The sequence below is a fragment of the Colletotrichum paranaense genome (assembly GCF_030867605.1).
Source record: "Colletotrichum paranaense strain IMI 384185 chromosome Unknown Scaffold_10.1, whole genome shotgun sequence".
Lineage (NCBI taxonomy): Eukaryota > Fungi > Ascomycota > Sordariomycetes > Glomerellales > Glomerellaceae > Colletotrichum > Colletotrichum paranaense.
Window position 1 is genome coordinate 618,512 of NW_026848968.1, and position 24,347 is coordinate 642,858.

Genomic DNA, 24,347 nt, shown 5'->3' on the forward strand with positions numbered 1-24,347 from the left:
TGACACTATCAATGACTTTACGCCAGGAAGATCTTCTGCCTTGTCACAGAGGCATCTGGAGACTGGCACTACCGTAAGCCGGGGCCGGTGTCACCGAATAGCCGTGTTGGCAGCGTACGAACTACATCAAACGAGCCGGGCTTACGTATACTGACTAGAAGAGTGGAAAACTCATGGAGGCGATCTATGCACCGACTTGGAATCCCGAGTGTCACGCCACCCGTCCTCTCTAGGCTTGAGAGTTGAGCCCACCGTGAGCATTTAACAGCCTGTATTCTCGGAGAGGATTCTGTGATCCGCAAGCTGATTCTCTCTTCCAGCCGAAGCACAATTCATAGTCTTGCATCTGATCTTCTCATCAGTCATGCAGGCCAACGAAGAACCACCTCAAGCTATGTCTCCGGACGCTCAAGTTCAGCAGCGAGTTCCGATGGTCTCCTCTAACCAGTACTCTCCGGAGAGCGCAAGTGAGGTGGACCGATCGGCATCGCCTCGTCCGCAAACTCCGCCTTCAATATCTCACCCAACTTCGGCCGCCCAGACTCATGAATGGACAATGTCGAGCACTGAAGCCGAGATCATGGCGAGTGAGATAAGCCCAGTCTCGCCTCACGCAAACTACGGCATCAATCTTGACATACACCAACATGAAGATCTCTCGATTTCAGGCGAGGGGACCCGGAAAAAACCCATCAGTGTCACCACTCACACAAGTGCACAACAGACATCACAAGGACCTGACGAAGGCCCACAACCTACGAATGCTAGTGCCGAAAGGCTTGATGAAATCAAGAGAGCCACAGAGACCTTGAAACCGACTTGGAAAATATGGGCTGTGGAGATATCGTGCATCGCACTGAGTACGCTTTTCTTGACCGGTAAGTAATGCAAGGCCCGCTAAGAAGCTCCGATCACTAATTTCAAATTTTCAAGTCATCATTGTTGTCCTATTCAGATATGATTCGCAGGAGCTTAGACACTGGCCGTTAGGGACCACACTCAACTCGTTCCTCGCATTGTTCACCGCCTTAGCCAAGGCTGCCTTTGTGATACCCGTCTACGCCTGCATCAGCCAGTCACAGTGGGCCTGGTTTGCAAATGGTATACCTAAACCTCTCTATGATTTTGAATTGATAGATCAAGCAAGCCGAGGGGCCTGGGGCTCCTTGATACTACTCTGGCGGTTTCGATTCCAGCATTTCGTGGTTCTTGGAGCACTGCTCACCACGATTAATGCTCTGACATCGCCATTCACACAACTAGCTATCAATTACTCATTGAAAGACATTCCCGTCGAAAAAGAAGCATCGGAAAGCCAAGCTACTACGCCAGCCGTTCGAGATCTCATGTACCCCAGAGATGACCTCGTGTCAGCAATCCGTTTTGCTGGTCAACGAGCTCCTCTCCTAGATTATGAGGGGTTTCAAAAGCCGTTACCTTATTCTGCCATCGACACAAACGCGACATTCTGTTCAACAAGCAACTGCACATTCGATCAATATCAATCCCTCGGGATTTGTGTGAAGATGGCGAACATAACATCTTCCCTCAAAGTTGAGAAGTTCGAAGGCGGTAGAATGACAGAGACGCCAACATTCTCCGATAGGTTCCTTCCTAACCGCAGCGTGTGGAAAGTTGCGCTTCCTAATGGCTTTGAATTCAACCATCAAAGCAAAGCAGCGTTGTTCACAGACATAATGAATGGAAGCCATACGTTTGCATTCCGAAACAGCCCAGCTCTTCTTTCAGCAAAAATCGCATCATTCTTTTTGATCTACACTACCCCAATATTGAAAAACGACGAGGCCTGGTGGAGTTCTGAAGATAAGAGTCCAAACAACACATGGCAGGAGGTACTCGATCATGTCCATAGTGTTGAACACGAGGCTCTCGAAGTTCTCTTCCACCTGTGTGTACAATCTTATACCACCACAGTCCAGCTAGGTAGGGAAACGACTCTGATTGATGACACTTTCACCGAGCCCGTCAGTCAACACGACCAAACATTTCTCGACATAAAATGTCCACCGTTGGTACAACAACATATGTCTGCGTGCAATTCCAGCCCAAGCCGCTGGAACGAGGTCCTTGAACTCAAAAGTCCGACGCGAAATATGTCTCTTTCAGTCAAGCCGGCTCGAGATGAAGTCAAGCCTTTTAGCGCGAGTTATCGTGCGATGGAAAAAATGTCCCAATCAATGAGGACATACTTCGCAGGTTTTGCATACGCGACTATGTCTTCTACTACCAGCGGACTTGCTCAAGTCGATCATCTTGGTCTCGAATTTCCGTTCACGCTTTGGAGCTCAGTGCTGTTCTCATATTCTAACATACTAATCCCTGAGCGTCGAAAACTTTGTCTCGAAAACATTTACCAGAACGCCGCCACCCTGTTGTCTGCTGCGTAAGTCTCAAATTGATTGCTTACAGTTTACTTTTTCTCTTATACGGCAGCTAATCTGGGAAGCAGACTCCGAATGAAGCGGCCCTACAATCAAAAGGTCAGAGGCGTGTTCATGGTTCCTGGTCATGTAACCACAATGGCCACGTTCGTCAAGATAACATGGCCTTGGGTGATGCTACTCGCAGCGGAGATTGCGGCTGCAGCGATCTTCCTTGTCATTACTATCATGTACTCCACGGGAGGCTCAGACTCAAAGTATAGAGACCTCAAGAGCTCTTCACTGGGCACTCTTGTCGCTCTCGGTCCAGACTGCCACACTGCGGCGGGTGGAGGTCTCCAGCCTGTGGATGACTTGCAGAAGCTCGCGAAAAGGCTTCAAGTTCAGATCAGAGGGAGTCAAATTATGGTTGCCGAGGATGAGACGGAGAAGACATTCTCACATGAGACGACATACGGCTTGTCCGGCGTTGAAGAAGGTGCTTCCAGGGAGATGGATCGAACTCAGGGGCAGAAGTTAGGGTGGCCAGCGGTTTTCAGAGGGAAACGAGAAGCATGACTACACGGAGACTTGTGGAAAGTTCTAATGTTGCGCGGGTAGTTAGCAGTAGCCGGTGTTCCTTCTCCTATGATTTAGAGTGATATTTCGGCTGATGGGTCTCTGAAGCCTGAAGCCAGGTGTAACCCCCGCTTACGCGTGACGGCCATTGTTAATATATATAGAATTTGGAGAACAGCATTGAATATGGCATGATGTACGATCAAGGTTGACTTTCGCCGTTGGAACGGGCAGAACTCTGAGCGCTGCGGTGCCAAGTGCCGAACTAGAAGGATCTCATGTTAGAGATTCAATGTTTATAAATATTTGTCAAAAGCGACGAGCTTCAACGTTCATGGGCTGCGTAAGTGAGATATCATCAGGTTCTCAAGTTATTTGTTCTTAAGGTTATTCTAAGCATTCTTCGCATGTACAAGTTCACCTTTCGCGAATATATCTGTACGGACGTAAGCACCTACCCTTTGATCTTACATATGAATAGGTACATAATTTCCGCTAAATCAATGTTATTCTAGTTACGCGCTGATTATTTGAAATAGTGCTCGTAAGTAGACGGCCTGTAATGCCGTTAAGGTGAGAGCTACTTAAGGTCACGTTGCCGTACTTTCTCAACCTTCTGGCCTGCACCATCCCGGACTTGAGAATACTGAGATTGTCGAGGCAGCTGTTAAAGGGATGAACAGTCGGCTGTAGCATATAACCAAGACGGTTGACGAAGTGGTGCTAGGCGGGCGGCACCGCCCTGAGAAGACGACTGTGCCGCTGCTAGCAATCACTTAGGTAGTGCAAGTTACGGTAATGACCAGAGACCAGGTCCGCTATCATGACCGATAATCAATTTTGTATGCATGCTGATCGCGTGTCACTGTCTGAAGATATGAAGAGAAACGACCCCCGTTCCCTTTCCTCCAACACACTCCGGGAGCCAACTACAACGCCAGCTCAAAAGTCTGGCCACACCATTAGGTCTCTCACCAAAACCGTCCCTTTAAGTCCCCACCTTTTTATAAAATACCCAATATTAAAGCTTAAGTTTATCAACTTTTACTAATCTAGGATTCAAGTAATTTTCTGAATAAATATAAGAATATAAATTTTATTTAGTTTGACGGGCTTTTGGTATTATCAGTTTATAATAATTAGGGAAACGCGGTTATGTGACCCTTAATGGTGTGGCCAGACCTTTGAGCTGGCGTTGTGTGTCCTCTCAAAAGGAAACCCTTTGCTAATTCATCAAGCTTTGGCAAGGCAGGTGCATCGGAACACGCTAGAAAAACGGCCATTGTGTTATCACGCAGGTACTCAGCCAACTAGCTTGAGCGTTGACGGCGTTGCATAAGCTCACTTGCATCAGTAGCAATTACGAACTAAGGTACTTGATGAGAACAAGCCCAGGGCAACCACGCCTTGTCGCACTTCGTATATTCCGCTATGAAGCCACCGAAAGGGCGGACCATCGAAAACAAGCAGCGGCACGATATCTCCGCCTCTTTCCACTATGTCTTTGCACAAGGGAAATTTCATCACGGAATGAGATCGGAACATACCAGCCGCCTTACACTCCAAGCTGCCAGCACTTGAGTCGCTCAACCACCTTGCTTCTACAAGATGGAAAAAGCTGCAGGTTCTCTGCTCAAGGAAAGGAGCTCAGCAAACCAGCGCAGAGGAGTCTCCTTTTTATACGCCTCAAAGACTCAGTTCAAGGTCTGGATTCGGTGATCAGTCTTCTCGAGAGGAAGGTACCATTCTGGGGTCGACAAGGCGTCCACACTGAGGTAAGCATCACGACAAGTTTACCATGATCACATACATACTATATCTCGGCAAATCACTTCAGAGCACCAGGCAACCACACCTGGAGCCTCATTCCACCTTCCGTCTCCCTTCTGCCTCCCAGCAAGGCTACACATCACCACTCAACTCCATCCCCCACACAGCAGGCGCCAAAGCTCAACTGTGTATGCGCAGATTCCCAGGCTGATTAAACCGAAAACAGATACTTGAATGAAGTCAGATACTTGAATGAAGTCAAGAGTGGCTTCAATCAAGAAGTGCGCTGTTCCAGCCCGGTCAGAGGCATGACTTGTTATCCCTCGCCTTCCCTTCTCCTTCTCTTATAAGAATCCCGATATGTCACTTTGGGCGATAGCAGGAACCCATTAGATGACGCTGATACCGCGAGGATCAATATGTATGATAAAGGCTTGATTTTGAAGTACGCTCCCCTACCTCTCTAAGCATCATCTTCGCACCTCTCTCCCTCTCTAGAACACCTGTCCAAACACAACCAGCTCAAACTCAAACTCAGCAAAACACCCTCTCTCATCTCTCCCCCCTTCAACCGCGCCTCGGCCACCGGCGGAACGTGGATTGGGGTATCAATTATATATAAATCCGCACCGGTGCCTACGCCTCTCGCCCTTCCCTCCCTTCTCTCTCAACTCCACCCTTCCCTCTCTTCACCTCCCTCTTCGTCCATCAATTGTCACCTCCACCACGACACGAGCCTGTCTCTACACCCGGCATGACCATCCTCTCCGCCAAACCCCCCTCTTCCCACACATCATCCTGCTTTCCTCACGCAAAATCACCAACCTCAACGCGACTAGCAATAAACACGGATGCCCGAAACTCCCCATTCTGAAAACGAAAGAAGCAAACGCCAAGCATGGAGAAATACAATAGTAAAAAAACGCCTGGCGACATGGAAAAAAACACATTGCGCAGAGAAGAGAAACCAAGGAGCAAGTATATGTGGATGTTCAAAAAAGTTGACAATTTTTCTGGGTGCAATCGCTAACGATTATACATTTTTTTGATAACCGAGGGGGAATAGTACTGAGGCAAGTATTGATGAGTGAGGACGAGGATAAGACACCCCGGCCTCCTCAACTGCCTTTCGATTTTTGGGATGTGAACCACGGCTCTGCCGGAACACAGTCCATGAATGTTTGGATGTTCAATAAACAAGCTCCTCTCCGTTCTGGTTCGCAGTACAGCTTCTAAAACACAAAATCCCCGTCACTCGGCGCGTCTTCCCCAGAACCTCCATAACTATCAGGTGACGCGCACACGTCGGATCGGGGATACGGTTGTCGCTGAGTGGCGAAGCTTCTGGAGGACGCTCGGTAGGGTAACAAAGAAAAACTTGGACCGCGGTGCTGCTCTCAAGTGCATTGCCTCCGAAAGAAAGTGCAGTTGTCTGGTGAGAATATTTCGATAAATACATCTAATTGATGGGCCGATGCTGTGAATGGAATTTAGAGACTCATAACGTCGTCGGAGGCTCGCCTCGCGGTTGAAAAGGGGGTATGTTGGTGTGATGCAGACACGGGATATACGGGGGTGGATGGCAAAGTCGAGCGAGGCTGGATACATGGTAGCGACCGTTCACATGACGAGACAGCAGCCGCAGCCTCCGCTCTTCTTCTTCTTTTCGCCGCCCATGGACATGTTGGCCGCAGCGGAAGGTTGCTCGGGTACGCGGACGACGGTTTGGGTCTCGGCGGGCTGCTGGGGTTGCATGGTCGGGCTCAGTGGGCCACGAGGGCTCGGCAGCGGGCTAGTCTGGGGTTTATCGGAGATTTTGGGCATGGTCGAGTACGAGTTGGTCTGCTTGATGCTCGGCGACGTGGGGCTCTGCGCCGTGGGGCTTTTGGGAGCGTCACCTCTCAGCGGCCACTCGTCTTGCTCCTGCTTCTCTTCTTCGGGGGGTGTAGTGCTTGATCCAGCTTCGGGTGGCTTGAGGAGACCGTCTGCCGTGAGTGGACGGAACTCCTTGTCGTAGATGCTTCCATATTTGCCCTCCCGTTCCCATTGCTCCTGCTGCAGACGCTTGGCGACCGTCGGAAGTAGTTGTTGATCAGGCGGCAGACGAGGGTCAGGACGGTAGGATCCGACCATCCATGGCGGGTCGCCCTCTGGCTTCTTGACACCGGGAGACAGTTCTCCGGATCGCGTTGTCGGTCTGTTCCCAGATATGCTGCTCGTAGAATCCTTGCCACCACGTGTCTTGGTCTTTCCACCACCCTTGATCTGAGTCGAGGTCTTCCTGGTGGTGCTGGAGGTGCCGCTGCCTTTTCGGGGAGAGATGTCGGTGTTGTTGCGCTTTGCGGGTGCCAACGTTGATGTCGCGCCGAGCGTGTTGGCGCTACCGCTCCTCGGCCTCGGTTTCGGGTAGGCTATCGTCTCGAGCTCGCTACCGCCGCTTCGTCTTCGTCCAGAGGGCGCATTCCTCTCCAAGTAATACTCGGGGATGGGAGCCGGGCTAGCCTTGGCGACGGGAATCTTGGAGCCGCTCTTGTTCTTGTCACTAATGGAAGTCCAGTAGGCGTCATCTCCTTCGACAGCGATCTCCTCGGGCCGCCGAAGATCCCAGCTAGGTAAATCCATATCCGGCAAAGTCTCTTTCGGGACTCTGCTTTCCGGCGAAATTGAGCTTTTCCTAGATCTCGGCAGAGGAATTTCATCGTCTGGCGGGGCGGATGTGGTCCTCCTGGAGCTCCCGTTGAGCTTCTCCTCGCTACGGCCTCTGCGCGGTTTGCTGCTCGCACGCGCCCTCGGCAAGACAATGCCTGCAGCCTGGAGCTCCTGACTCTCAATCTTGGCCAGCTTGTCCCGGTGAATCCACTTGTCATCGTCGGAGACAGGTATGTCATTTGTCGCCCGCTTCTCGTCAGATCCAACTTTCCCCCCGAAAACATCGTCCGCAAAGTTGCCCGATTTCGACGTGTCATGGTCACGGCGGTTTGTCCTGTCCCATGATCTTGTGCTTTTTGTCAGAGATATGTTGTCGTTGGAAGCCTTTTTTCGTGGGGGAGGCAGAGGCTCGAAGCCGTATTCGTAAATATTGGCGGAGCTGCCGTTTTGCGATAGGGGTGGCCGGCTGTTTTGATCGGTTCTATCGAGAGACCTCTTGTTTTGGAGGTTCTGCAAGACCTTGTCAGCATATTTACTCGCGAGCAGCCTGGCCAAGGCCAATTGGAAAAAGAATTGCAAGAAAATTGCCGTGTCGCCAGGACTGTAGCTATCTTACCTCTGTGTCTGTTGTTGTGTAGTTATTCCATGCACCTCCGTTTCCGTGGCTGCTGCTCGGGGGCGTGATTGTGTTGGCCGTCGCTGACGCGGCGGACATGGCGGCCATCGCGTAGTCCGGAGAGCTGGAGGGACAGCAACCTCCAGACTCTGGGTGTATGTGGACTGGGAGGAGGTTGTCGTCGTGTCCAGCAGCAAGGCTGGTCTCGTGATGTGTATCGGGCCAAGGACGACGAGATGAGATGGCGGTGCTGCAACAATGGCAGTGAACAAGTGAAGCTGGAGCTGGCGGCGCTGTTGGACGAGAGCGGGAGATTGGGATTGGGTCGCCGGCTTTGCGTCTAGCGTGGTGTTGATAGCTCTTCCGGCAAAGCGGATTATTAGGAGGCGCTCACGAAGCGCGACGGTAAGAAAAGGTCTGGGCAGGACGATCAGGGTCAGGGTCGCCTGAGTGTGTGTCGAAACAAAGGAAAGCGAGTAGAAGTAGCGTCAAGGCGGGATGTAGCGACCGGAGGATGGGGTCGGGAGAAGGAACAACGAAGGTGGTACGTGGTAAAAGGGCTGTCGAATCGAAATGGGGAATATAGTATAGAGGAGAGGGCCTTTCAGCGGGAGGCCATTCGCAGCGGCGAGTGCGGTGGTGGAAGGAGGTGGTGGTGGTTTGACGAGAGCTGTTTGGTGTGTATGGCGTCCAGTCTCCTCTCTCTGTCTCTGCTGGTGGCCGCTCTCAGCGTGGATTCCACAGTGCCGGAGTGCAGAGCAACGCAACAAAAAGGAAGAGAGACACAAAAGCGAGACAATGGACAAAGACGGGGGGGAGTGAATGAAGTGGATGGGAGAGGAGAGAAGTGGAGGAAGGCCGCACAGTCGCACACAAAATGCACAGTGCGTAAGGCAGTGCCACAATTTTGAGGTTCACCCTAATTGCAGCAGTACGTATTTTTCGGTCTGCTGGAGCTAATCCATATATAGACTAGCCCCTTCTAGTATGAGGAAGTTGGTTGGCCAGACCCCAGCGCAATCCAGGAGAGAAAAGGCCCACACGTGCAAGGCGTGGGATTCCCTCTTTCGGGGAGCCGCGGTCGCTGATAGGAAGAAGAAAACACAAGAGATGGTTGAAGGCAGCGAATTAGAAAGGGGACAAAAGTTCTGGCCCAATGCAGGCCGTGAGATATTGGAGGGGTTTTTTCTGTTAAGAATGAGAAGAGGGAGAGGGGGAGACTGGCACCGTATTACGGATAAGATTAACAAGACATGCTGCCGGGAGTAGAGTTGCATCTGGCAATCTTCGTCCCAACTGTGCATTTACCTTTGAGCTCCCCCAAATGTTTCTGCAGAAAATGACGGATATGCTCGGACCCAAAGGCCGGCTCGAAAAGTATCAGGTAGTCAGCAAGAGAGATGTCGCTCTCGTCATTCGATAAAGAGTTTGTGGATGAGGGGAAGGAGGAGGGGCAAGCAGCTGCCTACACATAATCAGTATACGAAGTACTGCATACCTTGGCTCACCATACAGCTAGGTACCTGACCATTGCGCTTGCTGCTTTGCCGCGTCTCATTGGAGAACAATGCCAAAGGCCAACGACGACCGCTACATGCGCTTGTCACCGGCGTGTTTCTTCCTCCCGGCAGACAGACGCGCGAATGCAAGACGTCTGCGCCTCTCTGCCTCTAGAGGGCCAATGACGGATGCCAGACGTCTATCCAGAGATTCCAGACACGTAGAGGGGTCCCGTGCAACGGCCCACATGTTGTTCGTGTGACACTGACGCTGCATCGCAGACCAGACAAAGAAAGGCGTCAATGGCATGGCGTTGATTCAGAGGGAGGGAAAGACATGACGGGAGGTCAAACCGTCAAAGGTGCTGCAAACACCGACAGGTGAGTGGCGGACAGGCTGCAGGCGCATACTCCCAGACTCTATACGGGTGGAGGGAAGGGATGCAGTGCTGTCAGTGCATCAGTTGCGCTCGGACAGCTTGCTCTTGGGCTGGACTCTTGCTGTCCTCCCTTGGATCGTTGAGCATTGAGGCTATTCCCGTCGTCAAAATCGATATTGACGACTGGTTCCCATAACGGAGCCGCAAGCGATGTGAGGATACTCCATATGCATAGAAGGAAAAGGAGGGTGACCCCTCGTCTTCCAACACAGTGAGTTCCTCGTAATTGCGGTGGAGCTGGGACCGTTGAAGAACGATGGGGTCGAACGGCCGGGAACGGGGTGTGTTGCACAGCAATGCTTGGAATGGAACGTGGGCTTTGAATGCCAGCCGCGGGCACTTGCAATGGTTGGTATGGCGGATATGCTTAGCATAAGTGATAAGCCAGACATCGTCATCTGTCAATCCAGGCTCATCCCATCCAGATCAGCTCAGCTAACCAGGACCCAAATTCAACGTCACCCATACGCAGTATCCCTCGGGCCGCCAGCGAGATCGGACTTTTGTTGAGTTTGTTTATTTATATCCACGTCGTCGTCATTTTCATGAAAGAATTATTCGCAAGTGTTGATGCCAGCCCAGATGTACTTGTGTTTGTGGATGTATGCGTGAACAAAACCAAAACCTCAGGCGAGCAATAGTTGTGCTAAGGTAATGTCCCTGTTTCCTTGCTTATGTAAGTTTGTCATCAGAAAAGCGCACTGTGTTGTCACCATTCTAGACCCTCAAGGCCAAAGCCCCCCGGCACTGGTCATTTGCGCCTCCTGGCGGCCCTGGCTCAGGCAATCAATCCCAGAAACCGCCAACCAGGAATCTCAACGGTCTGTGTGCTGTGCCTCTTGCTTCTCAATTTCTCAATTTTAAGTCTTCACTCATTTTATCCCTGGGGACTCTGGTGTGTGAACGTAATCTCTCAGTCATCTGCCTCTTCAGTTCTTTCCTCGCCGCTGGGATTACTGTTCTGCATAGCTACATGTACCACAGTTCACGAGATTCTCACGAGAGGAAGAGAAGGTGGCTGATGCTTTCTCTTCCTTTTCGTATATGCGCCTGAGACGTTTTCAAACCCCCATTTCGGGAACTTTGCTTTCTTTTTCGACCTCGCTTGCAGACCGTTTTGTCTCTCCATCTGACCATTTGCATAATACCGGCTGCTGACCTTTTCTTCTTCCACCGCAGCAAGCCTGCCTCTCTTGAATTCACAACCAACCTCACCTCACAAATTGGGTGCAATTGGGGATGCGAGTCAACGAGATCCCTTCACCGCCAGTATAACCAATGGCGGCGCTTCGTTTCTCCTGGGATCTCGCATGACGGAAATGGGTAGGTACCCAAGTACCTCACCAGCCCCACACCCGATGATATCCCACGTACCCAACCAATTGCATACAGCCTACAACTACGTACCTTAGCTACGAACGTTAAGAGGCATCAATACTTTCTGGTCCGCCATCCACGAAATGACACAGAGCGGTCATACCGAACAGACGTTCATCCATTCCACACATTGAAACCCCTCCCCTATTTTTCCTTCTAGAAGAACGACCAGGCTCATGATCTCATCTCTCGTCACTTTCTCCTCTGCACCTTGGCTATGAAACTGCAGGGGGCCCCCAATTTCCAGATCGTCCTTTCCTGATAATTTCCGAACGAATCTGGCCGCTGAGGAACAATTCACAAAGAAACGTATCATCTACAAGGCACCAGCTTTCAAGCTCTGGGAAGCCCATGGTACTGGAAGGAATTCCGGGCTACGACATACGCAGATGGAGGAAGGCGGAACGCACGGCCTGCGCGATCCGGTGCCGGGCTGCCTTTTCGTGCTGTTGAATTATCCCGGCCTGTTTCAAGTGAAGCGCTGCGCACAAACATCCTCATTCCGGTTCATTACGACAGTCCGTCTCTCTTGGCCCCCCATCCTCTCACGTGCCTTTGTACTCGTTTTATACTGTTCTTGAAAATCCTTACATCACATACATACGGATAATACGGATACCTTGGCCTTCATCATCTGCACAAATTGGCCCTGTAGCCTAATTCGAGCCCTATTGCCGGCTCCTCCCCCTAATTTGCCCTGATACCACCGCACCCTCGTCTATCGAATATCGAATTACACCAACGCACGCGGTCCGAACTCTCCATCGGCCTCATCATCTGCCGGCCGCTACGCACCTCTCACAGCCCGTCCAAGCCCGGCCCCCGGTCCATGACTGACCCCTCCAACATCGCCGGGATCATGGACCATACCGGCACCTCTGGCCACCCGCAGCCGCAGCCGCCAGCACAACGCCAGCCGGTCCTGCGGAGGACCCGGTTCGTCTGCGTCTCCGACACCCATAACAATACCGTCAAGTTGCCAAAGGGCGACGTGCTGATCCACGCGGGGGACTTGACCAACCAGGGCAGCTATTCCGAGGTACGTGCCCCATTCGTGCCCTTTCTATAAGTGTATTTGGAGAGAGAGCGAGAGACAATAAGGAAGTTCCCAGTTGTCGACTCAGGTACTTACCCGTTCGGGAGCCATGTGGGAGGCGCTCGGGGAGAGATGAGCTACTCTCTGATGGTGTCTGGGTTCATCGCGGCAATAGAATAAACAAAATATGGACTCGCCGGTGGCGTTTGCTTGCTTCTGAATGTACCTTATTTGGACAGTGTGACTGACGGCATCACCAGTTATCAAAGGCAATCCAATGGCTCGAGAAAGCAGATTTTGAGACCAAAATCGTCGTCGCAGGTACGCACAATGTTGGTCCCCCCTCAGACTTCCTCACCTTGACGTAGTATACATTTCATCCCTTCACATCAGAACACTGACCAAACGGCCGCCTAGGGAACCATGACATCACCCTAGACGCAGACTTCTACTCTCAACACGGATCACACTTCCACAACCAGACACCACAATCACCTCAAGACTGCGCAGCCCTCCTCACAAACTCCCCCTCAATAACCTACCTAGCCCACGAAACAGCAACCATCCGCCTCTCTTCCCCCTCAGGACCACACACCTCCTTCACAGTCTTTGCCTCCCCGTACTCGCCACGCAACGGCCTCTGGGCATTCGGCTACGACGCCCCTCAGCACGGCAGTGTCGGCGCCGCGGCGAGTGATCTACCCACGCTATGGGACGATATCCCCCTCGAAACAGACGTTGTCGTGACGCATACCCCGCCACACACCCACTGCGATGAATCCCGCGCCCGGCGCGCAGCGGGATGCGAAGCCCTGAGACGGGCCTTGTGGCGCGTCCGTCCGCGGCTCGCTGTTTGCGGACACGTCCATGAAGGACGCGGCGTCGAGAGGGTAAGTTGGGATCTGGGCTGCGGCGGCTCAGCATTCAAAGAAGAAGGCGTCGAACGCTGGAGTGATCCGGGCCAGGGGAACAAGCAGTCCCTCGTGAATCTGACAATCAAGGGCGGGAACCCTCTCCGCAGCGACGGTTCGCACCCGGGGAGGAGTGCATACGACGAGGCTGTGGGGAGGACAGCTTCCGGTCTGTCTCCGTCTACCCCCGAAACGACGTCAGAATCCGCCGCAGACCCAGGCCTCGGCACCCGCGGCCTCGGCGGCGATCCGACATCACCCCGCACCGACGTCGCCGCGCTCGCTGGACGCCTTGGCCGGCGGGAGACGTGCGTCGTTAACTGCGCCATCATGGCGAAGAGTTATCCGCACGTCGGCGGCAAGACGGCCAACAAGCCTATTGTAGTGGACCTGGATTTGCCGGTGTGGGAGTGGGATCGCGATGGGATGCCGCGGGTCGTATATGCGGATTGAGGGCCTCAATGAAACATAGAGGCAGGTGGGCAGATGCCTTGCTTCAGGTTGAGTAAAGTGGCTGTGATATCGACGTTGCATTGGCGGCGAGGCAGACGGCGGGGCAGCTTTGGTTATTGAAGAGGCGCCTGCATGGAGTTGCATATCGGTGAAGGCATGCGTTCTTGTTCGACACAGGTCTAAGTAGCCCGCGTGGACTGCTGCCACAACGGAATTTAGGCGAGGCAGCAGGCTTTCAGAACAGATCGGCCTTTTAGTGTTCACCTCCCCGGTCTTGGTAGCCTCGAACCTTCAGTTGCGCTCCAGCATGCTACTATTCGGTGACCTCTACGCCTATCATTCGTGGCACAATGATAACTTCCATGACTTTACCGACTCGAGAGTTCGCCCGTGGCCTTCCATCGCCCGGCTATGATTTCAAAACGTTTGCCTGTGGACGCGACGCTCGTCGCCTTCCTCTTTCGACATCTGTGCCGCGGGTTCGCATACAGGCTGTCTCATCCCGAGTAAGGGACTACCAAACCTCATGTGGTGTTCGACGGACTAGATGAGCCGCATGTGATACTCCTTGTCTACAATAACGACTTAGGGGTAGGGTACTAAGAGTCGAAGAGGCTGAAGTTGCTCTATGCTAGTCTCAGTCAGAGGACGTATTCGGAAACGTTACCCACCACCGTTTTTGACCGTCTACAGCGGGGGCATAGGGAGACGGGAATGAGGCTTCCGAAGTGACAGCCAGTGAAGAAATGACGATCATAACCGAGGTCTACGGTTTTGTGCTCATATTGACAACAATATCCCGTTGAACAATTCAGTCCCACCAGACTGTCTCTTGGTCTCGGAGGCCTTTACTTGTGCTCGGAGAGGTCAAGGCTCGTCAATCGTCTCTGCCGTAGCACTATAAGTATCCTGCCGCAGACCCCTCGGATAGGAAGCCTCGCCAGCTTGGGCACGCAGATTGCCCTCTGCCCCGCGGTTGGGCATTCAGGCAGATCATGCTGCGAGATGTGCGACGTCGGTGTCTGGAAACGCTTCATACCTATCCACGTCTATATTATCACGTACCATAACTACCTTACTGATTTCCAAAGGATATCTCTCAAATCTAGGTATTACGATTCTCTTATACGTGTCCGAATACATACAAAGGCATGAGAGACTCCCTATGGCATAGTTATTCTTCTAGGACCTAAGCAGTTAGAAGCCCTGTTATTGCAATACATATACATCTCCCCCGTAGTATAAATTCTCCTACTCACTATATAGAAGACCGAGGATTTCTATTAGCCGGACGACTGTCGGGAGGAGCACGTCAACCTTTTCTACCTAGCCTCCTAGTCTGGATACGATGCTGGCTTTAAAATGATAGTAGAAAGGGGTTGAGGCGGTTCAAAACACGCCGTGTCATCTGAGCGAATATCCTATTCAGATAGAGGCAGATCATGTTTCGCGACGTATCGACAACACTACTGTTTAAGATAGAGACGCCTTCGTCGTAAAAGACGGCAGAACCCTTAACCAAGGAGGTTCACTAGCTCTAAGTATCCTCATATGGGTATACGAGTCAGAACATACATCTAGTAGACCCGAGAGACTCTCTAAAACCGTTACTCTGAACCTATCCAGCCCGCCCCCTTATATCACTTTCTCGTAGTACTATACATAGTAAGGGAGCTTTCCCCAAGAGCAGCACACTTCCAGAGCAAATCAAAGCCAGAATTAGGAGGCAAGTAGTAGACAGATGAGCAACGCATTGAGCCAAGGGACAGGACCTCGCAGTCAGGTAGATTCTTCAACTCGGTCACGCTGCACCTTGCTAGTCGATAGGTCTTCGATTGCTCTCGCCGTAATGTCCGGCAAGTCTTCCGTCTCCCATCGTGATTCCTCCGTCAGCTACTTCATCTATTGTAACCATAACAAGGCGAACCAGGTCCATGAGATTGAGGAAAGGAAACGACCAGTTAGGGTGACCTATCAAACGGGCAGACTGACTTCCAAAGCTGTATCCCGCCTTCTCGGTCCATCCCACAGGCCTGCCTCGGAGCCTCATCCTCATCCTCATCCTTCTCGCTCTAGACAACGACCCAATCACACGAGAGCAGCCTCAAGGAGCTAGCCTCATCACATCGAAGGGGTGCCTCATCTGCCTCATCTGCCTCACTAGCCATCCATATCTACACTTCTTCTTCGGCCTACTACATCTTGCACACCTTCACGCATCACAGAATTGCACATTTGCTTCACACGCCGATACGCGCTGATAATCAGGCACCGAAACACCAAGCCACCAAGCCTTAACGCCCCCTCCTCCCTTGGCCATCTTTCCCACCACCATTCCCAATGAGGCGGGACTAGAAAGGTGCAACTCGGGCTGGACTCGATCCTAACAATACACACACCATCACGATTCTTGCACATTGCTGCACTGTTCACGGGGTAAGTACCCATAAGGCACCGACAGCCGCAAGACTCAATGATTATCAGGGAACCTTTTCAGAGCTTTTCTCAGATTCCCATTAAGCCCTGCCCAAAAGTCTCATCGTAATGATACACCACAACGTCCTCCCCTCTCAGTCCCATGTCAAGTAACCGTAAAACATACACGTGATCCGTTTGACGACTGCAAAAAGCAATCATATCGGCCAGGCCGACACTCACATCCAAACCCGACGACATCCGCCACGGTTCTCGCCTGCAAACGAACTACCTACAACCCCTTCGTTGCTGATGTAAGAAAAACAAATATCCGTAATCAATCCCATCTATCCATCCCCCTTCCCCCACGACACAACCCTCAGAAACCTACCTGCAGAGTACCTATCCCTCCCCAAAAGCTGATGTAAGACGGTCCCAGCCTCGCCACCCAGAAGACCAGGCAAGCAAGACAAGCTGGGCTCGCCCCCCAAGCCCATGAGTCCTCACCTTTCCTTACCTTCAAGCCTCTCCGACACGACACGCTCAACACAGTCCCATGGTTCAAAGTCCATGAGATAGTATCCCAAACCAGAGAAAACAGAAGTTACATTCAGATACCGTCCTCGCTCAGCTTACTTTCCCAATTCAACGCTCCTCGCCCACCACACACAACCATCATCCAATCCCAATGCACTCTTCTCTCCGCCTACCAATTGATACACTCCAGAGTCCAAAACTTCAATTTGATCCTCCTATTGGCCCGGAAATTCAATAATCATGTGTGGATGCCTAACACAAAAGACAATTAGTGGAGACCAAATAGGCTTTGGTGACAGCTCAGGAAAACAACAAGACGGCAGAAGAGGAAGGGGAAAGCGGCCTGGCCTGACCTTCTGGCCTGGCCGCCCGCGCCCCAGGCCTGCATCTCGATTCTGTACTCTGCGGCGCAGGAGAACCCCCCTTTCGCCTAGTGCTTCGTAATTCTTGCTCCCCTCCTCCCGTCTGTCTTCCGATACATCGTGTGCTTACACGTCACAACGGGGTTTCTTGTCTATCAGATCAGGCTCAGCGGTAGGTAGGTCGCGAACGCGGCCATCTGGAGGATGGCCGCTGTGTTACCTCACAGGCCTACACCATAACCTATTCCCATTAGCGCCCATGAGAGGGTTGACCAAACGCCCAGACGGCCCGCCAGTACCATTGACCATCGTCACAACATGACCCAAAGAGGTGGGAGCAGATGAAAGCAAGGCGCTCGATGGGCCGCCCCGTCTGGCCATCTATCCGGCTCCGGATGCCTGATACCGCATGTCCATCCCGTGCCGCCGACCAATGGCCCCGAGTCTAGCGATACAAGAATGCCGGATTCCCCAGTCACGCATGCCTTTTATCTCTCTCTCCCCCTACTGCAAGGCTTCCCTTTGGAAAGGAAAACCTTCCTGTCGTTGGGATAGGATAGATAGAGCCAGTCATAACCCCGGGGCGAAGATCAGCGTACACTTGTACGGATGCTACGTAAAAAAGGACCACCCCTCGGATATGCTTCCTCTGTACTGTCAGCCATACAGCTCGCGTGAGGAGCCGGTTGGCTGGAAGCCATGCCAACCGCCGCGCTTGGATGGGAAAGGGAGGGGGCATATTCTTCCATTTAGTGTTTGGTCAATTCTGCTTCGCGAAGCAGCATGTCCATCATCCATCCCGAGGACCATTGGAGAGGAGACGCATATGTGGAAGCAGGCTATAAGGCAACAAGAAGGAAATAAGGTAGATGTTCCGGTCTCTCAGACCGGGGAGACGGGCTCGCGTGCGGGAATGGACATGCAGAACCGGAGAGGGAGTGAAGACGTGCAGCTCGGCGCTTGTCGAACGCCCAATAAACGCAGCGGTGGAGACCTTCCCAGACAAGAGGCGCTCACGCACTCTAGAAAGGAGGAGGGAGACGTGAACGTCGGAAGAGAAGGGGGGTTACGGGCGGGAGAATGTAAGCCCAGTATCAGATGCGGCGGCTGTGCGCAGGTGGGATGATGTGATGTGATGGGATCGGAATCGCGGGGTTCGATTCGCTTGGTGGGGGTTGCCCGCGCATGAGACCCTCAATCCCCCCTCTCGACTCTGTTACGTTTCTTCGTGAGGGTCACCTGGAGGCATCATGGTGTTGCCATCGAGATTGTGAATTGATGAAGTCTGGATGCGTCTGTGAAACTCTGTCATCAAAGAGAGGCTTTCGGACCTCAAAGCTGCCCAAGAATTTCCTCAATTGAACAGCTCATCGCAAGGATGGAAGCTGTAGTAAGGAATCAGAGAGCTGTCCAGGCCAAGGTTGTCGAGAAGCACTTCACCGCCACAAAAGGCAGCGATGTCCCAGCAAAAAATAGACCTCGAGCACAGCCCAGGCTCCATGAGAACCGCAGACTAGCAAGCTAGCGATGGACCGGCTTCAGCCTACGCCTACGCAGGAGCTTTGTCCCATTCTCGACGAAAATGCCTCTTTCCTCAACGCCGTTTCCTTGGAAAGGTCGCCAGCTGGGCATTGCAAGATGCATCGACCTTATCCACAAGGTGACTGACAAAGTCATCGACCGCAGACAAGTTCCTGGATTTTACTCCTAGAGATGGGATGGCATCCCATGCCCTTCACAAGTTGAGGGTGGTAACCGGCGGCTGTCATTGGAGACGTGAATGGGAATCTGTTGGCGCGGTATCCGCTTTGTGGTCAGAAACGGGAAAATTCCCTCCCTCCAACTGACCCGGCAGTCACTTCGCGAATCTCATCGTTGATAGGCTATCGGCCGGGTCCCTGGAGCAAGGTGTCACTGGTACACATAGTTGGCACAACGTTTGCTGGGAACTCCCGGTTGTCGTGGCGCAACTTGAGCGGTTTTCTCCTGAAGATTTTCACGGGAGTGTTGGAGGCCATTCCCTGAAGAGTTTCGGCAATGGCGAAGCGGACGGCATGTTCTTTTGCTCAGAAAATGGTGATCCAAAGCAGACGCGTACCGGTATGTTCCGCAGCTCAAAGTCGTTGGCCGCTCACTTTTCAGTCTCACCTCACTCACTCAGCGATAGTCTGACTGACTGGCAGAAACTGCTCATGTTGGCCCCAAGGGCGAGCAGGCTGCTGCATCTCTGACGGCCGATCGTTGCCCCGCACCAATCCGATCGAGCTACAACCCACAACAAGGAGGGATGAAAGCGTTGTGATCGACCAAAGGCTGAAGGCAGCTTTTGGCGCTGCCGTGCTGGAGATACTACAAGTAGAGACTGAATGCTCCAGAAACGGATTGCCATGCCGAAGCCTCACAAGGAAATGCCTTAACAGAAGCTGTTAAACTTGGTCGGATATCCACACCAGTGCGGCACCAGCCAGCTGATCATCCGCGGTGGAGAAGACGGACCTAGGCCCGCTCGCGCACGAGACAGGACGAGACGGGACGATTCGGTTCCTCTCGAACTATTGGCCCAGACGGCGCTGACCGCTAAAACGTGAAACCCCTTCACCACCGACTGACTGCCAAGGACCAGTGACAAACAGCAAGTGTCAAGCTCGGTGATGATGCTGAGGGGTAAGAAGCCACTCACTACCCCTCGTGCCTGGGATATCACTGTCATAATCCCCGAGTATCAACGCCAAAGAGCGGTTCGAGGTCATTATCCGTTGACATTCATGCCCTTGGCCAGGATATCTCGATCAGCATGATTCGAGCACCGTATCTCCCTCGATGCGGCATCTACTCCAGGAAAATCTCCCGCCCATGGGTTCCTACTCGTTGTGACTTGTCTAGCTGCAGATGAAGCCTCTGTCTGACTGGTTGAGAAGGTGTTCCAATTTTCGTCTGATTTGTTCGCGGGAGACGGTCCTCTTCTTCTTCTTCCTGGGTCTCCTGGACCAATGACAAGCGGATCCGGACCCCCTCCTTAGGTAGTAGAAGTGCAAGTCCAAGGTGTATTTCACGTGGAAGGGGACGAAAAAAATTGCGAGTCTAGTTTTTGCACATGTCGGTCGCCGTTTTCACCCTCACCCACAAAGTATCCAGAAGGGGGCGCCTCTGTCTCTAGATTGGGGGCTGTGATGCTCAGAGTTCGTACCTGCTTCCGATCTTCCTGGTGGTCACAGACACGCGACCTCGCGTAGTGACGGCGATCTCATCACGAGTGAGAAGGCGTGGGATGCAACAGCACGGAGGATGGAAGATGGCATGCTAAGACACATGTCCTGAGAGTCGAATGGTCTTAAAGTCGAATGGTTTGTGATATTGTGTGATGGTTGATGCAGAGAGCCCGACTGGGAACTGTGGATGGAGTCATGCACACACTTTGCGGCGGTCGCCGTTACTGGTCGACTGCGACCCTGGAAGGCCGCCGGTCTCTGGCTCAGTCATAGACATTGGATGACACGGCGAGCTAGAGGGCGAAATCGGAGACATTGCAGATATGCCGGCCTTGGTAGCGGGCAAAGAACCCAGCGACTTTAACGACTCCACAGGCCAATGTCGAAACTCTGGCGGCCTCCATTGGCAGTTGACGAATACTATGCGAATACTGCGAGTAAGTCGTCAGATTATGAGCTGCCATCGTTGCCGAAAGATGCAGGGCAGAAATAATAATGCGTAATAAACGGCTGTGGATGCACCTGCAAAGGAAGCACGTTGGAACAATATCGGCCAAAGGCCTGTGAAAGGGCTTTCCGAGGCAAGTGTTTGAGATAGAACCGACACCACTTCTGAGAGGGTGTGTAAGTCTCCCCAGACCTGAAAGATCCTTCGTAGGGCTAAGTATGGCTGACGATGCTCAGACTAGTTGCGATCTTGCTGTTCTCGAGGATGACGTTGCTCCAAGTCGATGGAAGCCGGAGATGTGATGGCTGAGAACAAGTCTGCTGTCGTCCCGTCTCGTCTGCCACATTCTAGGCTCTGCAGCTAGAAGACGAAGCGGGCACGGTGGAATGGTTGTCGTTGATTACCTAGTCCCCTTGGGGGTTCGCAAGATGATCACGACCATGTGGCGCCGTCTGTTCTGCGGCCTGCGGCCTGTGTGGCCTGTGGCCTGCCAGTGGCCTGCCATTGTCTTTGCGCGTTCCCGGCGGAAAGCTCGAATAATAGCTGATGGACACGGGCAAAAGTTGGCTAGCCTCGTATGGCATATCGACCCGGGGTACGGCACACCCATGACTTTGCTGGCGACGTTTCTTTGGCTGTGGCCAGGTACGTCTGATATCATGGCAAGGCCAGACCAGGCCACGAAATACGTTTGGGTAGTTGGTCATCTGTACTACTTGGTCGCCATCATCGTTGTATCGCCGTTGGGCTTCATTCCTTGGTTTTTCTTCCCTTTCGTTCCATGGGCTGCTTGTGTATCCGTGGACTGATGACGGATGAGAGGTTGGGCATCGAATTGATCGAGTGCCATGAGCAAGCACTCGATGAGAGAAAACGGTTTGGGTTGGGAGAGAGTTGGAGGAGGGAGGGGTGGGTGGTTGGGCTAGCGGGGAGACGGTGCGCTTCTGGTCAGACGGTGACAGCTCAAGTTTTGCTGCGCTTGTCGTGCTCGCTACTGGGAAGGTCCTCGCAAACCTTGGGCATCTCCCGAACGTACCTGCCTCCATTAGGTAAGCAAAAAGGGTACGTACCTCAGTACCTCCTTCCTGAGGAGAGGGGACCTTCCATCTGGAAGGAGTCAGAGTCAGGTCCATCGTGAGTTGACGGAGGAAGGCACGGCACCGGAGGACGGGGATCGAGTGCCCGAAAGACCCGCTTTTATCGCAAACGGTGGTCAAACGAGGTGTTTGTTCACCGCCAGATGGCCCTAGACAATCGCCGCAGTGCGTGTCATGAAGCCGAATGGGCGGTGCTGATGGAGTCAAGCAAAAGCAGGTACGGCTAGAGGAGCTCGCTTCCATGGCCCTGCCGGGCAACTAGGCCTGGGCATTACCTCAGCAACGTCTGACAGATGCGTTTGAAATCGTGTTTTCCATGCTGCCAAATATGGCTCTGATGGCTCTACCAGCTTCCAATTGAGGTATCCTTACTGTAGCATGAGCCGGAAGAAAATAGATTATTCAGAAACCCGCCGGATGGTCAGACTGATTTGATGCAACGCAACTGTCTTTCCGAAAGCCTCCGGCTCGGAGGTTCAGATTCGCGTCCGCCGAGCAGACCAGAGGAACATAGCCTCCAGTTCGCAGAACGATGGATTACACTATCAGCCAAGGTCCCTTTAGACTCGGACAGATGATTGCTTAGCGTGTACCTAAAGAGCCGTTTTGTTAAGCACCAACGGGCATCCCCTAAGTTGTTGATTGAGTTTGTCATTCATGGTGCGCTATCCTCGGGAAACGGGACGTTTTGGCGTCTCTCCAACCAAGGTTGCTGCTTGAAAACGGACGAACGTTTCAAAGGGCGGCCAGCTGCAGCGTTGGAGGCTAAACGGATGCCAGGTGCCACCTTGTGTTCACAGGCCGCGCTGTTGCCACTCAACCACTAAAGGGAGGAGCAGATGAACGGTGCGCGACAAACGTCGGAGTGAGGTACTTGGTCGACCAAAGTCCGAAGTACTCTTGTCGACGGTACGTGGACATCGCCCCTCAACCCCTCACGGGGCAAAGTACCCACGACTTTACGTACGAGCCACCGCCTGCTTCCAATTGCCCACTGCCACATCCTTCTTGCCTTCCTTCGCTGTTGCTTGCACTTTGCAGTGCAGTTGCGGTGCCTTGATGCTTCCTCCCTGATGCTGGTACCAGGCGCCAGGCAAGTGCTCCTTGGTGTTGCCGCTGCCCAATCGACAGGGCGAACAAGCGTTCACGGTGCCATGCCATCCCTAATTCATCAATTCCCATCCAACGACATTCCCAGCTTCTCGCGGGTACAACCACAGCATTGCACTCGGCTTTCATGGATACAGCGAACAAAAGACGAAGTACGCGAAACCCGCGCTTCAGTATTTTTGCCCCTCCAAGAAACAGAAATTTCGTTTTTTCCCCCTTCGTCAACGAGAAACTCCCCGTCCCCTCCGGGAGGCGCTGAAGGCTAGAATGATTCAGGTTGATTCATCCATCGTCATCTTTGGCCCCATTCTCCGGTTCCTCCAGCCGAGGCGCAGCGTGGAAGTTGTCGTCGGCATCTTCGTCAAAGTTGCGCGATGGCCCCCTTGGATCTTGGAAGATATCCTAGCACGATACATACATCACTGGGCGGGCTGAAGCTGTATCTCCTACATCGCAGGGAGCAAGGCGAAGTACATTGTTGCTGCCATCGTTTGGGTTCGATCTTCCTTCCCCAACCACCCCACCATCGGTACTCTCCTTCACCGTATCCAGGGCCGCTATGAGCGATCGACTTTACGACGGGAGCCCATGTGCCGTCCCTGTCGCTCATCACCTGAAGGGTTCGGTTCGTGGCCGACCTCTTGCGGTTCCATATCTACCATGCCACCATGCCTGCCAGCTAAACAAGTCTCCCCGACAACGCGAGACCTCTATTCAGTAAAAGGCACGAGAGAAACCGAGACGGCCTATAGCCACCGATACGGGCAGGTCTCAGGGGTCCCGCATACGTCAGGCGTTGCGTATCATGGCTCAGCTCCGCCGGGGGGTTCAGTCATTTACTATGCAATCCGCCCCCGCGGCCGCCTACCACAGCTGCAGCAAGCCACCGCAAGCTGCTGTACGCTGCCCGTTTGGGCGACGGACAACGCGGGTCGAACAGAGAGGGAAACAGGGCCTATCCGCCGCCGTGGAAGTAGAGAGAAGGACACAGACGAGACACCGGTCAATGCCAGTCTCCAGACAGGCGACGGGACGGACTTCAGCGGCGGGTTACGCAGACAAGGACGAGACCGATGACAAGCCGGGTACGACGGTGCTCCGACGACTGACAGACGTCGGACTTTAGGTCTCTGTGCGCTTGTCCTTCCGGGGTTAAGAATAGGCGGTCGAACAGAACAGACTCAAGCTGCGGCCCGTGGAAGTGCAAAAACCCAAAGACGAGACGATGTCTGAGGTTCAACAACGACAAGTGCGGCACGGAGTGAGTACCGGAGACAGAGTGGTGGCACCGATGGACGAGCAAGCAATAAAGTCACCGTGGTCATCCATCCACAACAAGCCTTACCCGCTGGGCACGCCGCACATCACACCCACTCCAGCCCCTCCTCTTCTGGGGGGGAGAATAAGACGTGGGATCCCTTTCCAGTCAGGGACAGCATCATCAGCCAAGGCCAGAAC

General features: G+C 53.0%; 8 protein-coding genes across 8 annotated transcripts; 5 read left to right on the forward strand and 3 right to left on the reverse strand.

Moving 5' to 3' along the window:
- Positions 1-364: 364 nt before the first annotated feature.
- Positions 365-2,960, forward strand: CPAR01_11884 (uncharacterized protein; the record flags this gene model as incomplete). The annotated part of the gene is made up of 3 exons (XM_060496142.1): positions 365-878; positions 934-2,404; positions 2,471-2,960. 3 exons carry the CDS (start codon positions 365-367, stop codon positions 2,958-2,960), a joined length of 2,475 nt encoding a protein of 824 aa, XP_060344927.1.
- Positions 2,961-6,350: 3,390 nt separating this feature from the next.
- Positions 6,351-8,103, reverse strand: CPAR01_11885 (uncharacterized protein; the record flags this gene model as incomplete). The annotated part of the gene is made up of 2 exons (XM_060496143.1): positions 6,351-7,889; positions 7,996-8,103. The coding sequence occupies 2 exons, from the start codon at positions 8,101-8,103 to the stop codon at positions 6,351-6,353; spliced, it is 1,647 nt and encodes a 548-aa protein (XP_060344928.1).
- A 4,037-nt stretch (positions 8,104-12,140) lies between these two features.
- On the forward strand, positions 12,141-13,711 carry CPAR01_11886 (calcineurin-like phosphoesterase; the record flags this gene model as incomplete). The annotated part of the gene is made up of 3 exons (XM_060496144.1): positions 12,141-12,350; positions 12,608-12,668; positions 12,765-13,711. 3 exons carry the CDS (start codon positions 12,141-12,143, stop codon positions 13,709-13,711), a joined length of 1,218 nt encoding a protein of 405 aa, XP_060344929.1.
- Positions 13,712-17,434: 3,723 nt separating this feature from the next.
- CPAR01_11887 (uncharacterized protein) lies at positions 17,435-18,151 on the forward strand (the record flags this gene model as incomplete). Its single annotated transcript, XM_060496145.1, has 1 exon — positions 17,435-18,151. The coding sequence occupies one exon, from the start codon at positions 17,435-17,437 to the stop codon at positions 18,149-18,151; it is 717 nt and encodes a 238-aa protein (XP_060344930.1).
- Positions 18,152-18,936: 785 nt separating this feature from the next.
- Positions 18,937-19,361, reverse strand: CPAR01_11888 (uncharacterized protein; the record flags this gene model as incomplete). The annotated part of the gene is made up of 2 exons (XM_060496146.1): positions 18,937-19,119; positions 19,203-19,361. Coding segments are annotated over 2 exons (342 nt in total), but the record flags the coding sequence as incomplete, so codon positions are not given.
- A 1,196-nt stretch (positions 19,362-20,557) lies between these two features.
- Positions 20,558-20,984, forward strand: CPAR01_11889 (uncharacterized protein; the record flags this gene model as incomplete). Its single annotated transcript, XM_060496147.1, has 2 exons — positions 20,558-20,671; positions 20,919-20,984. The coding sequence occupies 2 exons, from the start codon at positions 20,558-20,560 to the stop codon at positions 20,982-20,984; spliced, it is 180 nt and encodes a 59-aa protein (XP_060344932.1).
- Positions 20,985-21,086: 102 nt separating this feature from the next.
- Positions 21,087-22,022, reverse strand: CPAR01_11890 (uncharacterized protein; the record flags this gene model as incomplete). Its single annotated transcript, XM_060496148.1, has 2 exons — positions 21,087-21,782; positions 21,816-22,022. The coding sequence occupies 2 exons, from the start codon at positions 22,020-22,022 to the stop codon at positions 21,087-21,089; spliced, it is 903 nt and encodes a 300-aa protein (XP_060344933.1).
- Positions 22,023-23,477: 1,455 nt separating this feature from the next.
- CPAR01_11891 (uncharacterized protein) lies at positions 23,478-23,966 on the forward strand (the record flags this gene model as incomplete). Its single annotated transcript, XM_060496149.1, has 1 exon — positions 23,478-23,966. The coding sequence occupies one exon, from the start codon at positions 23,478-23,480 to the stop codon at positions 23,964-23,966; it is 489 nt and encodes a 162-aa protein (XP_060344934.1).
- Positions 23,967-24,347: the final 381 nt, after the last annotated feature.